This window comes from Enhydra lutris, unplaced genomic scaffold (genome assembly GCF_002288905.1).
Source record: "Enhydra lutris kenyoni isolate GAN:26980312 unplaced genomic scaffold, ASM228890v2 scaffoldscaffold24, whole genome shotgun sequence".
NCBI lineage: Eukaryota > Metazoa > Chordata > Mammalia > Carnivora > Mustelidae > Enhydra > Enhydra lutris.
The window spans coordinates 1,699,948-1,716,889 of record NW_019154108.1 but is presented as its reverse complement, the minus strand read 5'-3'; the positions used below and the strand labels follow the sequence as shown (position 1 = coordinate 1,716,889).

Below are 16,942 nucleotides of genomic sequence, written 5' to 3'. Positions count from 1 at the left end.
CCGTGTCTCTCTCATCACTTACTTCCTACTCAAAATCCTACCTAAGAATTTATTTTAAAAACTAATGCCAGGACAACATATTTTTCCTGAGGGACACATGTGACTTTTTCTTTCTCATAAGAGCTTGAGAATATATACTTTATTTCCTTTTACACTGGCTGCTTAAAATTTGAACTCAACTCTAGAAACTGACTCTTAGTGTTAGCACATTGGCATTCTTGTCTCTATCCACTACTCACTGTGTTTAGGACATTACTGAAAGCAGCTTCAGATCTCGTGGGGGGATGCTCCAAGAGAAGGATATAAGTGAGTACAGAGGCCTATGGAGACTTAACCCAAAAGCATTTTTATGGCAACCCATCTCCTCACGTATATGAATCAGTGGTTCTTTGCTCTAGCGAAGCCCAGAAGAAGACAGGCTCCTTATCACTACTCATCAACACTATGTGTATACCTTAAATAAAACCTTTGCAGTTTAGCTTCCTTTTTATTTTTTGCTTTTCATGTTCAATATGTATGTCTGGAAGTCAAGGAACTGAAACATCTAGAACACTGCACTGACAAGAGCGAGACTTTCCACATACTTAGTGAAGGGCACTTATGTTCAAAGGCAGGTTAAGTCAGTTTCAGAGGGTAACCGTTTATTAGGAATGAGATGCCACTTATAAACAGAGGGTTTTCCTGTTAGTGATTTAAACAAGTAAATTCTGTTTGTTGCTTTTCTCAAAGGCCAGCCCTCTGATGCATTTTCTTTTCCATGATAGTTTACTGCTGTCAAATCTTTCTCCAGCTCAGGGTTATGACGAAATTGTGAATCACGTACTGAGTAAGCTAGAGACTCACAGCAGGAGATCCCTTGGAACTTTCGCCTTCTGGGGTTTGGGTGTACATCAAAAGTGCTGAGGGGCACCTGGGTGGCTTAGTGGGTTAAAGCCTCTGCCTTCGGCCCAGGTCATGATCCCAGGGTCCTGGGATTGAGCCCCGCGTCCGGCTCTCTGCTCAGCAGGGAGCCTGCTTCCCTTCCTCTCTCTCTGCCTGCCTCTTTGCCTACTTGTGATCTCTGTCTGTCAAATAAATAAATAAAATCTTAAAAAAAAAAAAAAGTGCTGAGCACATGAAACAGGTCCTGAACAAATTTGCTGAACAAATAAAACCAATGAGCGTGAGCAATTTTTTTTTTTAAATTAGAGTGTTTGTTTTAAGGAATGTATACAGGCTAAAAGTGGGCTTGTCCTGCTGCTAAAGGTCACAAACAAACTCAGGCCCTCCAGTTTTGAAGGTGACACACTCATAATAGTAAATTACAGAAAGAAAGTCTCAGTTTTGGGGGGAAGTTATATTTCCATTATAACTATATCTAGGTAAGAGAGATATCTGATATGTAATATATGTATGTAATGTATGTATGTCAAATCTGTATATAATTTTAATAAAAGTCTCAAATGTCACCTCAGTACAGCTTACTCGATTACTTTATGTAAAATTTCCACCCCACTTTCATAACCCACCCCCGCACTTCTGACCCTGTCTTGCTTGCTCTGTTTTTGTTCATCATTTATCACCTTCTAATACACAATGGGAAGGACTTATTTAGTATGTTTCTCATTGTCTTCTAAGGGCAGGTGAGCTGCATGAAGACAGTGAATCTCTAAGGAAAATACTGCCGACATTTTCAAATAGTTTTTAACTTAACAAAGGTCTAGATGTTAATGTATTGACTTATTTAACGTGTTGTGCGTGGTGCGTAGCTTGCCCGGTTGTCTCCCTGGAAACCGCAGCCTGACCGGTCCTCCGCAGGCGCCTGGGAGGGCGCCCGGAGCAGGTGTTCTCGGGATGCTCTGCGCCTGCGCGGGTGCGCCGCGCGCCCGTAGTGAGAGGCCCGGATGGAGACGCGGCGGCGCGCCGTTGCTATGGCAGCCGGGTCCTCGCCGCCGCGGGGGTAGGTGCTGGGGTCTCCCTCGCCTCAGTGTTCGAGCTCAGAAAGAGGAGGAGAGCAGAAGTGCGCCGGCCGCCCCTGTGACCCCAGCCGCCGCGGCCTACTCAGGCAGGAGGGGGTGGAGGGAGGGGAGGGAGGACGGTGCGGGGCTCGGTGCGGGGCAGCGTCCGGGGACACGCCGGGACGGCCGCGAGGAGAGGAGGTTAGGCGCGGGGACCCTTCCGCCGGCTCGTGTGAGAACCCCCGCGCGCGCTCAGTCCCTCATTCTGTCACTTGTCCCCTCCACGTTCGCGTCACCCCGAAATGGCGGCTTCCGCGGGGGCCCAGCCGCTCTTCAGCCGGCGGCGCCGGGAGTCCGGCTGCGGGCCCGAGTCAGGAGCGCCGTGCGACCAGGTCCTCACGCCGCGGGGAGGGACGCGTGTGTCGCGGGATTCCGGACGCGGCTGCGGGACTGGCGGGGCGGCCCGACGCGGGGTCAGCAGTGCTCGAGCGCTTCTTCTGAAGGAAACCCCCGGTTGTCTTCGACCGTGAACCGGCTGCTTTCGGGGGGCGGCGCGGAGGCCCCGGCGCAGGCTCGAGCGAAGGTCCGGTCCCTGCGGGGCGAAGGAGCTGCTGTCCGCGTCTCAGCGCAGTGCGCGGTGCGGCGGCCGATCCGTCCCGAGCCTTTCGCACCGTCCCCTGCGGGTAAAACCGGAATTTAACGGCGAACCCCGGGGACTGAGTCGGTGACCGAGACGCTGCGGTTCGCGCTGGACGACCGCGGCCGGCGCCGGGGGTGGCGGTGCGGGAGCGGAGGCTTGGGGACCCCGCGACGCGCTGGAAGCGGCGTCAGGGACTTGGTGCCGGGAGTTGCGGCTCGCGGTCTCGGTGTCCCTGGCGGCCAGCTGGGCGGCTCCGGCGGTGCGGGGACGGCGCGTGGCCTGCGCCCTCGCCCGCTCCCCGATCCGCTGTCGCGGGGGCTCCTCTGCAGTGCGGGCGCCGTCGTGCGACTTAACGAGTCTGGCGTGTGATCACCGCGTCTTCACTGATTGTGCCGCGTCTTGTAGCGTGAAATTCGAGTCTTCACGGGGGCGAGATTCTTGGGACTCAGAAGGCGTCGCCGGCAGAAGGGCTCAGGCGGCCGCCCGGGTCGCTGTAGGAGACGAGCACAGGCGAGCGGGCCTCGCAGCACTTGCGCGGCCCGAACGTGTCAGGGTCGCTCCTTCCAAGCCCGCCGGTCCGAAGAGAAACCGGACTGTGCTCGGGCCCCTGTGAGGGTGAAAACCGGTGTCATTGGCGTTCGCGTGTCGGGTTTCAGTTCGCGCTGCTCGGTCCGTGGCGCCCCGCCTAGACCCGGTGGCTGGTTAGACGCCGAGCGGGAGGTTCAGCCTGTCCCGCAGCGAGGCGGTGGTACATAAACTCCCTCTGCGGTACTTACTGATTTGGTTTCTCTGGGTTTCCTCGAAGTGTTGTTGCTCTCAGCCTTTGCTTTACGAATTACTGAAACCTTGCCTTGAGTTCTTCAGGAAAGTCCATTTTGTATTCTTAGTACAAAAGGCATGAATATCTAGAAGGAATTATAGTCCAACCAGTACATTGGAAATAGTTATTTATTCCATTGAATAATTAGATTGAATGATTAACTTTTCGGTACATAAAACTAACTTTGTCTTGAGAGGGGGAAGGGTACCGGTACCAAGCACTATTCCGAGAAAAGAGGACATTTTAGTGAACTAGACAAGAACTTTTTTTTTTTAATTTTATTTATTTATTTGACAGACAGAGATCACAAGTAGGCAGAGAGGCAGGCAGAGAGAGAGAGAGAAGGAAACAGGCGCCCAGCTGAGCAGAGAGCCCGATGCGGGGCTCGATCCCAGGATCCTGGGATCATGACCTGAGCCGAAGGCAGTGGCTTTAACCCACTGAGCCACCCAGGCGCCCCTAGACAAGAACTTTTTAAGCCTTGGATTTAATTATTCAGGCACACATCATTTGTTTCAGATTAAGCTTATTATGATACTATGCATTCCCTTTTAAATTCTCTTGCTTTTCATGAGTTGGCAATTATTTGCTAATTGGCAACTTATAAAAAGCTTAAAATCAATCTTAAGGGTCATCTAGCTCAGCGGTTTTGCTTTAAGGCTCTTTGAGTTGACAAGGAATGCAACACTTCTAATAGGCAACTCACTTCATTTCAGGACAAAAGGTAAATTCTGTTTTATTTTTATGTTTTTCATCTTATTTATTTATTTATTTTTAAAGATTTTATTTATTTATTTGACAGATAACAAGTAGGCAGAAAGGCAGGCAGAGAGAGGGAGAAGCAGGCTTCCCGCTGAGCAGAGAGCCCTGGGGTCATGACCTGAGCCAAAGGCAGAGGCTTAACCCACTGAGCCACCCAGGCGCCCCTTATTATTATTTTTTAAAAAGATTTTATTTATTTGAGAGAGAGTACGAGTGGAGTCAGGGGCAGAGAGAGAGGCAGACTTACTGCTGAACAGGGACCCTGACGTGGGTCTTGATCCCTGGACTCCAGGATCATGACCTGAGCAGAAGGCAGATGCCCAACCAATCGAGCCACCCAGGCGCCCCATTTTATGATTTTTTAAAAAGATTTTATTTTTTATTTGAGAGAGAGAAGGAGAAAGCATGAGCATGGGGAGGGGGAGAGGGAGAAGCGGACTAACTCCCTGGTGAGGAGGGAGCCTACCCCAGGGCTAGATCCCAGGACCTTGACATCATGACCTAATCTCCTGTACAGGCGCCACTGTAAATTTTGCTTTAAATTGCCAAAATTTTTCCCTGACTTTCCAGCCCTTAACACTAGTCGTACTCTTTGAAGGTATCTACGTCCAGTCCTCCTTTCCTAGCAGCCATTTAAGCAATGTAAAGCAGAGGCACCTGCGTGGCTCAGTACGTAAAGCGTCTGCCTTTGGCTTGGGTCCTGGGATTGAGCCCTGCATTGTGCTTCCTGCTCGGCGGGAGTCTGCTTCACCCACTCTTCTGTGCTCACGCTCTCTCTCTCTCTCTCTTTCAAATAAATAAATGAATAAAATCTTTAAACAAACCATGTAAAGCAGTTGTAATGACTCTTGTGTTTTCTTTAGGATAATATTCCCAGGGTTTTCAGGTATTCCTGAGAGGCTGGTTCTAAGGCATTTTACTCATTTTACGGTGCTTCCCGCTTTCTGTATGTCTCACCCATAGTCTTAGCTTGGAGTTTATTCACATTTTGGGTGTCCTCATCATTCTTGTAACTCATTTGAACCTTCTGTTCACTAAAACCTATTACAGTGTTTTTCATACACGGTATTGCAAAGCCTCATCTCTTTACTTAGCTAGTGCTTGTGTAGCTCCTGGAAGATGTTCTCCCACGTGCTTTCACTATTATCTGATGACGAACAGCGGAAGGAAGAGAATGTGTATCTCCCTTCAGTAAAATTGGCACCAGGTTAGGTAGTCCTGTCAAGGGTTTGCAAGTAGTACAGTGAAGCCAATGGCCAAAACAAAGCATGGACAATTTATTAATTCAGACAAAATAGCTCTCATTTTATATCCTAAAAAAATGTGTTCTTGACTTCTGTACTTTCTGCCTCCAAAAGGGTTTTAGGCAATTCTTGGTGTAGGATCAAGAGAAGGTTCCTGGGCATAGAAACAGGTGTACAAACAGGGTCCCAGGTGTTTGAGACCCTGAAGATGAGATTCCTATTGTTCTTTCGAAATTGAACCTGAAATTCTACATATACTTAGAGAGCATTGCTCTTTTTATTTTTTTTAATAGTTGCAGATTACTGCTCTATATTTCTATCTCTGGCTGCTTTATGACAATTTTCCCTCAACCTTATCTGTCAGAACAGATAATCTGACATCAGATTGACCCCTTATCACTGGTTCCAGATTCTTCCAGATTCTTCAGGAGCACATCACGTTCAGGCCTCTCTGAACAATTCCATGACTTCCATGTTTGTTTGCTGTTTCTCATGGTGTTCTCTTCGTCTGAAATAACTAATAAACTCTTGTACTCAGTATTCAAAGCCCATCTCAGCTTTCCTTGGTATTTCCAACTTTACACAGAGTTAATTTTTTTTATTCTTCTTCGCATTGTTTTATATATATATATATATATATATATATCCCATTTACCTACATTTTTAATTTGCTTTTATCTATATTTTAAATTTGTGGGTTTTGTTTATTCTGTACCATATGGGAAACACCTCAAGAGCATAGGCCTATTTTATAATCTTTATGAGAATGTATATAGGAATGTTGTAGGTGCTTAACAAATGTCTATCAAAATTATAATACATGTATAGACACACACACACACACACACACACACACACATATGTTGTATACTCACCCACATATACAAACACCTGATAGTATAGATTTATTTGCTTCTTTTGTTTGGAGAATTACACATATAACAATTCTCAGGGCTAGGAACTGACCTCAATTTATAGATAACTTTAGAATGGTTCTCTTAAAAGTGGCTCAGTTTATACACCATCTTCACAAACACTAACTTTATTTGCCACTGTTTCCAGGTAGTATTAGATATCACATTTTGGTTTTGTTGGTGAAAAATACATCTCAGTTGGAGTTAAAAACAGTTTGGCTTTTGTGGAAATTAACATTTACAATAGTTGAGAATCAACTTCACTTAGCTGAAAAGCTCTCAGATCACACATTATAATTACGCCATATAAACTACTAGAAGGATTAAAAAACTGAGGACATTTCCTCCCCTATTTGAAATTTTACTTCTCTTTTACAAAAGATCTACATTTGTACCTGTTTTTGCTCATTGAAAGAAATCTGAAGAGGATTTTTGCTTTCATGAAGCAGTAATTGCTTCTTTGCTTTATGCCATTTTAGCTTTTAAAAGATTTCATAGGAATGCTCTACTTTCAGAGAGCAGAGGAAACCCTGTATTTAGGTTTTTTTGAGCATAAAAAAATGTGAACAAGTGTGACTTAAAAGCTGAGTCGTCTGCTCTGACCTGGGCAAGACATGTCAGTGATTGGCAGGGGATGTGGAAAATCCTGTTCTAAGCCTCAGATAATCTTCTTATCCACCTTTTTTAGTCTCCTTGTAAATAAGAGCCCCCTTGTAAATGGGAGACAGGAGTGGGCGAGATGCTGTTTAGGAGCAGTACATCTAGAAAATGTCTCTCTTTTAAGATATACAGCTATATGTGTATTCTGCATGCTTTGTGTTTCTGTGTGTTGATTTGCTTATCCTATTAATCTCCATACTCCTTGCTCCCTGTAAAGTTGACATAACATATGCCTTATCTTTTTAAATCTTCTAGCATTATTCTTTAACAAACGGAAAATGGATGAAAATAAAGATATGGACTCAAAAGAAAGTGGAGAATATGAAGACGATTTTGAAAAGGACCTGGAATGGTTAATTAATGAAAAAGAAAAAAGTGGTACCAGCATAATAGAGGTATATATAAATTGCCAACAGCATTCATAATAATTTCATTAACTAAGTGCTTTGTAATTCTTGAAGAGTTTTGCATATATTATGTCATCTAAACCTCACAAAATTCCTTTGATAAAAATAGAACAAGTATCAATATTTCCTCCTTAGAGATGAGAATATTGAGGTGTAAAGAGTTTACATGTTGTATTTTAAGGCAAGAGCTAATATAGTGAGAGATGAGAGAACAGGGATTGTTAGCATTTAATAAAGTTTAAATTATAATTGAAATTATAATTTATATAATATAAAAATATGATTTATTTGCACCAAAATAAAAACAAGTACAATTAATTTCTACTTTATATAACTTGGGTAAATGGGGTTATACTTTTAATATAAATGAAAAGGGGGGTTATACTTTTAATATAAATGAAAATAAAGCAAAGTCTCAAAAGACATGGTCTTTTAGCTAATATTTGAAACCTTAAGACTGAATTAGCTCTTCAGGGGAATGAATGTAGAAAGGAATGTAGAATCAAAACAGCCATAGGAATACCTGTAGGAAGAGGTGGATTGCTGGATTTCCTTAGCAGAGATCTAGCAATGCTCTGCAGATTAGGAAAAAGTGGATCCACTAAATACGATCATATAGTATTTATCAGACCTGTAGAATGGAAATCCAGGAAAATGAACCAATGCCTGGATCACAGTTCTTCTTCTCTCTTTATATTTATTTATATCTATGTATATGGTGTGTATGTGTATCTATACATAATTTGTGTGGGCATGTGTGTGTGTGTGTATTCATATGTGTATATATGCTTTTGTATATATGCATGAAATCAGAGTCAATAAGTAGGAAAGTAATGAAGAAAAGATGTAAGACTTCTATAAGAATAGGTGACTTTAGGACAGAGAGCTCAGTAATTACACCAGAAGTCAGATTGAAGAAGGTTAAAGAAAAGAATATAGAGAAAGAAAGCAGCAAGTCTTACATCACAAATTTCTCTTGGTTCCATTTTGCTTTCTTATGCAATGGGGAGGACAAATGGAATTATATTTGAAAAAAGCAATAAAGTAAAAAGTTAAGATTTTTCTAAGATGGCCTTTAAATGGGAGTTTTATGCATCTTTAACAGAAAAATAATCAGAATGAGTACAGGCAGAGATGCCCAGAGTGGTAAGGTTGAACCAAAGTCTCATTACTGGAGGGGTATGAGATCCAGAGCACACAGTGGTAGAATTAGAGAAGCGATGATCATGATTCATTGTCTCCTTTCTTAATTCATTTAAAAATATTGTAGTCGCCTGCCAGTATCAGAGGCTGTTCTGGGTGCTGGGGATAAAACAGTGGGCAAAACAGAGCACGCTCATCAATCTTACTCATTCCAGGGGATGATTATAAGCACGTCTTCCATTGAGCCTGGCAGGGAAAACGGATAATAGAGATAGAGACGGGGATGAGGACTCGGGGGAAATTTCATTGTAAAAAGTGGTAGTTTTATTGCAGAGGGTTTTTTATTTTTTATTTTTTTTTTTACTTCTTTCACAGTGGGTTTTAAAAAGAAGTGAAAGTCAAAGAATAATCAGGAAACAGATGCTGTCGAAATGAACCACAGAGTCAAATATGGTTTTAAAAAAAAAATTTCAATGCAGAGATCTTGGTTTAATCTCACTTACTTGTTATACATTGTTTTGTTTTTTAAGATTTTATTCTTTTTTTAACATTTTTTTTTTATTAATTTCTTTACAGCGTAACAGAATTCATTGTTTATGCACCACACCCAGTGCTCCATGCTATACGTGCCCTCCATAATACCCACCACCTGGCTCCCCCAACCTCCCACCCCCCGCCCCTTCAAAACTCTCAGATTGTTTTTCAGAGTCCATAGTCTCTCATGGTTCATCTCCCCTTCCAATTTCACTCATATCCCTTCTCCTCTCCATCTCCCTATGTCCTCCATGTTATTCCTTATGCTCCACAAGTAAGTGAAACCATATGATAATTGACTCTCTCTGCTTGACTTATTTCACTCAGCATAATCTCTTCCAGTCCTGTCCATGTTGATACAAAAGTTGGGTATTCTTCCTTTCTGATGGGGGCATAATACTCCATAGTGTACATGGACCACATCTTCCTTATCCATTCGTCCGTTGAAGGGCATCTTGGTTCTTTCCACAGTTTGGTGACCGTGGCCATTGCTGCTATAAACATTGGGGTACAGATGGCCCTTCTTTTCACTCCATCTGTGTCTTTGGGGTAAATACCCAGTAGTGCAATTGCAGGGTCATAGGGAAGCTCTATTTTTAATTTCTTAAGGAATCTCCACACTGTTCTCCAAAGTGGCTGCACCAGCTTGCATTCCCACCAACAGTGTAGGAGGGTTCCCCTTTCTCCACATCCTCTCCAGCACACGTTGTTTCCTGACTTGTTAGACATTTTAATGGGCCAGGTTGATGTGCTTATCAGACATCTAGCAATGCTGTGCAGGTTAGGAAGAGGCCGCTATCAGAGAAGATGATCTCGGAGCAAGTAAAAGAGGAAGAGAATTTTAAGGAGTTGCAGAGAGCAGCAAGTAGCACTTCCCACAGACATGTTCTAGGAGGGAGAGTTGTCTGAGAGAAAGAAAAAGTATTGCCGGTAGAGCGTTTGTTTGGTCAGTGAGTCTGTTTGTATGTGGGAGATGTGAGGTAGGAAGCCTTTCATTCAACACAGCAGATGGAGCACAGGGTTTGTGACATGCCAAGACAAGTCTATGTGGAATTGTTCCTTGGTCTCCTTGGTCTATGTGAAATGCTGTTCTTGTGGAATTATACTTTTTTAAAAAAATTGTTGTTTATTTATTTGAGAGGGAGAGGGAGGGAGAAAGGAATTATGCTTTTTTTTTTTTTTTTAAGACTTTTTTTATTTATTTGATAGAGACACAGTGAGAGAGGGAGCACAGGCAGGGGGAGTGAGAGAGGGAGAAGCAGGCCTCCTGCCAGGCAAGGAGTCTGATATGGGCTTGATCCCAGGACCCTGGGATCATGACCTGAGCCGAAGGCAGGTGCCCCGGAATTATGCCTTTTTAATGTAAAACCAAGTTATGTGATGGTGTTTAGCATAGATTATTGGGGCCTCTGAGTATAGTTGAGGAAGGAAAATGCCATCCAGAGATAAAAATTAACCTGGAATTTGGGTATAGATCCTGCAGAAAATAGCAACAATAATCTGAAAAGATTATAAGAACCTCAAAATGATTAGAACTTGACCAAAGACTGATTGTAATGATTCTGGAAAGAAAGATACCTTTTTGAAGAATACAAATATTATAAGGAGAAAACATTAAAAAATTTTTTCTTCTGAAAATTTAAAGGGAGGAAAATTTTATAGAGGAAGAATGTTGAAATAATAATGACTTATTTGTAATTACCTTTCATTCATTAGCATGAACATTTAAAAAATATTAATATAGCATTTAGCAACATCAAATTCAGATTTAGGGTTAAATTTCTCCCAAAGTGCTGTTGTCACGTGTATTTCCCTTGGGGTGCTCATAAACATGAATTAGACTATGATGAGCAGAGTGTAAAATAAGAAGCATGTGCATTTTCCCATTCATAAGATACATTGCATGAATATGAAATTCATTTCGGATTAGCTACATATACATGAACAAAGAGTCTCAATTTTTACTCAAGAGAACTTCATATTTTTTTTAGATGGCTTGTGGGAATGAAGAGAATATTAACCAAGAATTAAAAGCCAATGAAACAGAAATAGAACACACTGAACAACATTCTAATCTTGACCAATCTTCGAAGGATGAGCTTTCACCAAGAAGAAATGACTTCATTTCTGTACCGAGTATTCAACCTTTGGATCCCATATCAGATTCAGATAGTGAAAACTCTTTCCAAGAATCCAGCGTGGAAAGCCAGAGAGACCTGGAAGAGGAAGAGGATGAGGAAGTAAGGAGATACATTATGGAGAAAATTATACAAGCCAACAAGATCCTACAGAATCAAGAACCTGTGAATGATAAAAGAGAGCGAAAACTCAAGTTCAAAGACAAGTTAGTTGATCTGGAAGTTCCTCCACTGGAAGACACGGACACCCACAAAAATTATTTTGAAAATGAAAGTAGTATGTCAGGAAAACTGTCACAGTTACGTATTTCCAATGAATTTGGACAGGAAAATGTGCTCCTGTCACTAACTGATGGAAACTGTGAAGAAAACAAGGATAGGAAAATACTAGTAGAGAGAGATGGAAAGTTTGAACTTCTGAATTTACAAGACATTGAGAGTCAGGGGTTTTTGCCCCCCATTCATGCTCATAGTACAGAAAATGAACCTCATCAGTTGTCCCCCAGATCTTCCAACTCAAGTGTCAATGGGGTGAAGAAGGAAGAGTCTACAGCAAGGATTCATGCTGTTGCTCACTCATCAGCAGAAGAGCCACTGGCTTACATCCCTCAGCCACTGCCCAACCCCAAGACACCTCCGAGCTCTGCTGTCAACTCAGATCGAAGTAAGGGTAATGGGAAATCTAATCACAGGACGCAGTCTGCAAATGTATCTCTGGTGACCTCAACATACTGTCTTTCCCCTCGACAGAAAGAACTGCAAAAACGGCTAGAACTGAAGAGAGAAAAGCTAAAGAGAGAGGTGAGGACATAAGGGTGTGTCCTATTAAAAGCAGTATGTATCTTCATGTTTTAGAAATGCTGTAGGAATTAGAATGGTTCCTCAAACTATTGGATATACTTGCTTGCTTGTTTTGTTTTTCTGTTAGATTAAGTGGTTAAATATTAAGAATGTGTCTTTATGGGATAAATACCATAATTATTTTGGTCCTTCCTTATAAGGATCACGAAGCATTGTAATGAATAACTTGCGTTAGAGGTAGGGATCTCAGGAAGGACATCATCTGATCCTTTCATTTTAAAGATGAGGCTCAGAAAAGTGACTGTTGAAAGTAATATTGGTGTGATAAGGTGGAAATCAGATGTCAGGTGGAAAAATGAAGGCATAAATTTATTGGGATTTGGGAGGCAATGAATTTGGATTTGGATTATAATTCTTTGATTTATGCGTGTATGTGTTTTCCTATATCTTCCATGCCTGTAATTCCTTGATTTCAGGGATTTTAGTTTTAGATTAAGAATAGAGTCTAATAACCTTAACAAAGTATTTCCAAAATGCCATATAGAATCCCATATAGAATCCCAGATGATGATGATGATGATGATGATGGTTTTGTTCTGTTGATCAAGAAGAGGCTGTGAAGTAACTACAGCATTCTCTGTGCTCTTAGGGATTGCAATCCAGGAGACACAGCGTCCGCCTCAATCAGAAGTGTGTTCTGAACAGTCAGGGAGTGCAGGCCTATAAAGGCAAAAATCCACAAGGTTACACAACTTCTTTTTAAAGACTTAGGATGGGTGATGGCAGAGTTTAAGCTGACTATCTAATACACATTGGCTGTGTAGCTAACAGGTATTATATTATTTCAGTCCGAAGCACCAGGTGGTGATGGTGTTGGGGGGCAGTTACAATGGACAAGTTGCAGCTGATAAAAGTCAAAAGTTCATGGTGGGCTGAGAATTGAAACATGAGAGCTGAAATAGGAGACATGCATAGGCCTCACTTCCTCAGTGTTCTTTCTTTTTTAAGATTTTGTTTATTTATTTATTTGACAGAGAGAGAGAGAGAGAGAGATCACAAGTAGGCAGAGAGGCAGGCAGAGAGAGAGAGGAGGAAGCAGGCTCCCCGCGGAGCAGAGAGCCTGATGCGGGGCTCGATCCCAGGACCCTGAGATCATGACCTGAGCCGAAGGCAGAGGCTTAACCCATTGAGCCACCCAGGCGCTCCTCTCAGTGTTCTTTCAGCTCTGTTGGAGTGGCTCTCTTAGCAATGCTTACTTCATTTTGAATCTTCTTTCACATTTCCCCCTTCTCATCAAGATCTCTCTGGTAAGAAAGCATCAGTGACAAATTTTTATGATCATGCAGTCCCCTTTCATTGTCCGAGTGGTTGGCAACCTGCCATTTGGCCCCATCATGTCTCCTGGAGGCCAGAGTCTCACAGTGGCTGATACGCGATATGTTCGGTAAGCGTGCTAGCTGAAAGTCTTACAGCTACATTTGAGTAATGGGGAGATTTGAGGAAATAAGGTTTAGAACTTAGTTAGGTTCTCTTTTTTTTTTCACTTAAAGGGTAGACCTGATGAATGGTTTTGAGTCTTTGAACGAACACCCTCTGAGTTCTGACAGGCTTTGGCACACTGGCCGTGAAAAGCATTGATGGTGTGATGATAATGAATATAGAACAAATTAAAGCAATGAGAAGTAAGATAATTTGTAGCCCAGATCTTAAAATGGTCCCCATTCTGGTCAGGAGCCAACTAAAGATATCCGAGAGTCTGAAATCTAACCAGAGGTTTTAGAGGATGGGATTCGAGATTCAGCAAGCTTAAAAATCTTAGTTCTACTGATGGGAAGTTTTTTTTTTTTTTTTTTTTTTTTTTTAAAGATTTTTATTTATTTATTTGACAGAGAGAGATCACAAGTAGACAGAGAGGCAGGCAGAGAGAGAGAGAGGGAAGCAGGCTCCCCGCTGAGCAGAGAGCCCGATGCGGGACTCGATCCCAGGACCCTGAGATCATGACCCGAGCCGAAGGCAGCGGCTTAACCCACTGAGCCACCCAGGCGCCCCTGATGGGAAGTTCTTACCCATGTACAGCAAGAAGTCTCAAGCAAATAAGCTAATGCTGTGCTCTTACGGGGGACAACGTGAGGTAGAGTATCCAAGGACTTCCTTTGGCTTTAACGGCTCAGGGAGTGGACCTGGCAATTCTGCTGATGGTCCAAGAAAGGTTTCTGATCATGTCCTCACTCCAGCCAGCAACTGAAGATCCTCCTTAATTGGGACCCTCACTAGGGTTTATCTCTCATGGGAGACCACGCCTTGAGAAAGTCCACACCTATTATCTTTATATTCAGAGGAGTTTAGGATGGGTCTGGATGGCCATTTTCTTTCAGTTCTTTTAGGGCAAAGACTTTAGGGGAAAGACTTCTTAGCTCTATGCTTAGTTCCTGTGTGGTCTCCTTTAGTAATCGAGTTAAGGACAGAAAAAAGGGGAAGTTAGATATCCCAGGAGACACTGTCCTGCCATTCTTCAGCTGTGTAGGCAGCAGATGCCAAGATTCTCCCCTGTAAGTGCAGACAAAACTGTGTCCCGTAGGAGTGCAAAGTGTCTCTGCTTAGGTCTGGTTATTTATGGACTCATTTTTTGGTACAGAGGGCATCGAGGAGAAAGCAGGGGTCTGTTTCATTTGAGCAGACAGAAAGAGGATGTGTTTTGGGTATCAGCTGAAAGAACCTTTTGCAAGCGTGGTGTTGCGGCTAGAAAGGCCTATTGGAGAACACTTACACTTTTTATTTGTGCTTTGGCATGTCCTCAAGAGTCAAATATAGGAGGCTTATAGCTCTTGATAAATTGTTGGACAACTAGAAATATTTTTCCCTGGTATTTTGGGTGGTTCAAGTGAAGCAAAGGGGATTTCCTTTTCTGGGAGGCAAAACTATTTTAACTTGATCAGTGAGATCAGAGGAGGCAATCTGGTGGATAGTGAAATTAGGGAGAAGGGTGAAATTATAAATGAGATGACCAAGAGTCTCCTGGTCTTCCATAGTGGGCTGAGAAAGACATTCAGCCGGAAAGGTTACCAGATAAAACTTGCTATGGCTTGGGTTATTTGAATTATGGCATTTGTCTACCATTTAGTTCCTCTAATTTGGGTAATAATAAGCAGGATCAGAAAGTATTTAATGTTTTGAAAACAATCAAACAGACTCAAGTAGTCAAAATCACTGGGTACAAATAGGATTAACAAGAGTGCTAAAATGCCTACTACAAGAATTATTCCAAATATTTCGTGAACATTAAGCATTAGTAGGAGTCTTTGGTGAGTTTATACAAGCTTGGTCATGACTCAGGAAAGCTGTCTCTCTACTTCAGGTACCAAGTGCTTCTTGTCCAGATTGTTGATTTTGTGTGGGTCTGGATATTTTTTGTTTGAGATCTTCAGTGGGATGTCCAGTCAGGTGAAGATGCCTTTTTTTTTTTTTTTTAAATGAGAAATGTTAATCCACAGGTCAGTGCCTTTAAATTTAATAGCACAGGGGTTAGTTAACAATACCTGATATGGCCCTTTCCAGTCAGGCTGGAGGGCATCCTTGTGAAGGTGACATTTCCAGGAAACAAATCTCCAGGTGCGAGATTATAATATTAAAGATCTTTATCTCCTGTGAGTGTGCTGCGGAAGGATTGCTCTGTGAGGCTGGTATTATTTCCAAGGACCTTGATAAGGTCTTCGCGATAGATTAGGACATTTCCTTTCAGTAGGGCAGGTTCATACATCCCTTGGTCATCCTCACAGGTGTTCTGGTAATGATTTCCAAGGGAGACAAGTAGTGTTTACCAAATGGAGTGGATCTTAGGTTAATAATACCAAGGGAAGGGCTATAGACCAAAGCATATTGAAAGATTAGTAAATTATGGGCATCTGGGTGGCTCAGTTGGTTAAGCAAATGCCTTCAGCTCAGGTCATAATCCCGGAGTCCCAGGATTGAGTCCCGCGTAGGGCTCCCAGCTCCATGGGGAGTCTGCTTCTCCCTCTGACCTTCTCCCCTCGTGTTCTCTCTCACTCTCTCAAATAAATAAATAAAATCTTAAAAAAATGTTTTTAAAAAATGAATATTTAGTAAGTTTTGTCAATTGTCAATTGTCTTTATTCCATTTGTGTTTGTCCTGCAGTGCCAGAGTATTGGGGATGGTGTATGCAGTGAAAGTGTGTGATACTGACTGCTGTGGCAGATGGCCTGTAATATTTGTCCTGTGAAATGGCTCCCTCAGTCATTGTGAAGTTCGGAGGGTATTCCCCAATTTGGAGTTATTTTCTCCAGTAATATTTACCATAGAGCTGGGGCTGTAGCTCAATGACTACGAAAGGCTTCTGTTCGGTGAGAAAACATACAAACCATTACAAAACATAGTTGCATTGAGTTGGTAGCAGATGGACAAAATCCAACTGCCATAAATCAAAGAGCCTAGATGGTAAGGAAAGATGTCCCTGTCATCAGAAGGTAAAGGTAACAGAGTAGCAGGGTTTAGAGAATGATAATATGCAATAATGACATTTGGGGAAGACAGCAAGAGGGTTTCATAAAAGGTTAATATACTGGAAGACAGATGCTGAGTATGATGAGTATGATAGTGGAGTTTGCAATGGGAGTTGCTTATTTTTGTGACATACATTTTAAAATGGTGATTGATCACATTATTATCAGGAAATACTCAGATTTCTATGGATTTCACACAATCTTTAGAACAATGCATACCTATACAGATGTTATAGGAAGAAAGTATAGTATTATTTTTTATTTGACAATGCTTTCCATGTGATTTAACATATCAAGTAAGCCTATTAGGTTCTATGGAATTTTCCAGATCAAAAATACCTCATTTTAGAAGTTGACGTTGGGGAGTTTATTAAAAATGTCAAAAGGTTTGGACACTTAACCCAATAGGATCACAGAAAATTAT

General features: G+C 42.2%; 1 protein-coding gene across 2 annotated transcripts in view; it reads left to right on the top strand.

The window, feature by feature from the left end:
- Positions 1–7,235: 7,235 nt before the first annotated feature.
- LOC111150766 (coiled-coil domain containing 181) overlaps positions 7,236–16,942 on the top strand; it is a 30,588-nt gene continuing 20,881 nt past the window's right edge. For both annotated transcript variants that reach the window (XM_022508357.1, XM_022508358.1), the window contains exons 1-2: positions 7,236–7,372; positions 11,053–12,000. In XM_022508357.1, the coding sequence (XP_022364065.1) occupies positions 7,256–7,372; positions 11,053–12,000 (1,065 nt within the window). In that variant the 5' untranslated portion in view covers positions 7,236–7,255. The remainder of the gene's footprint in view (positions 7,373–11,052; positions 12,001–16,942) is intronic.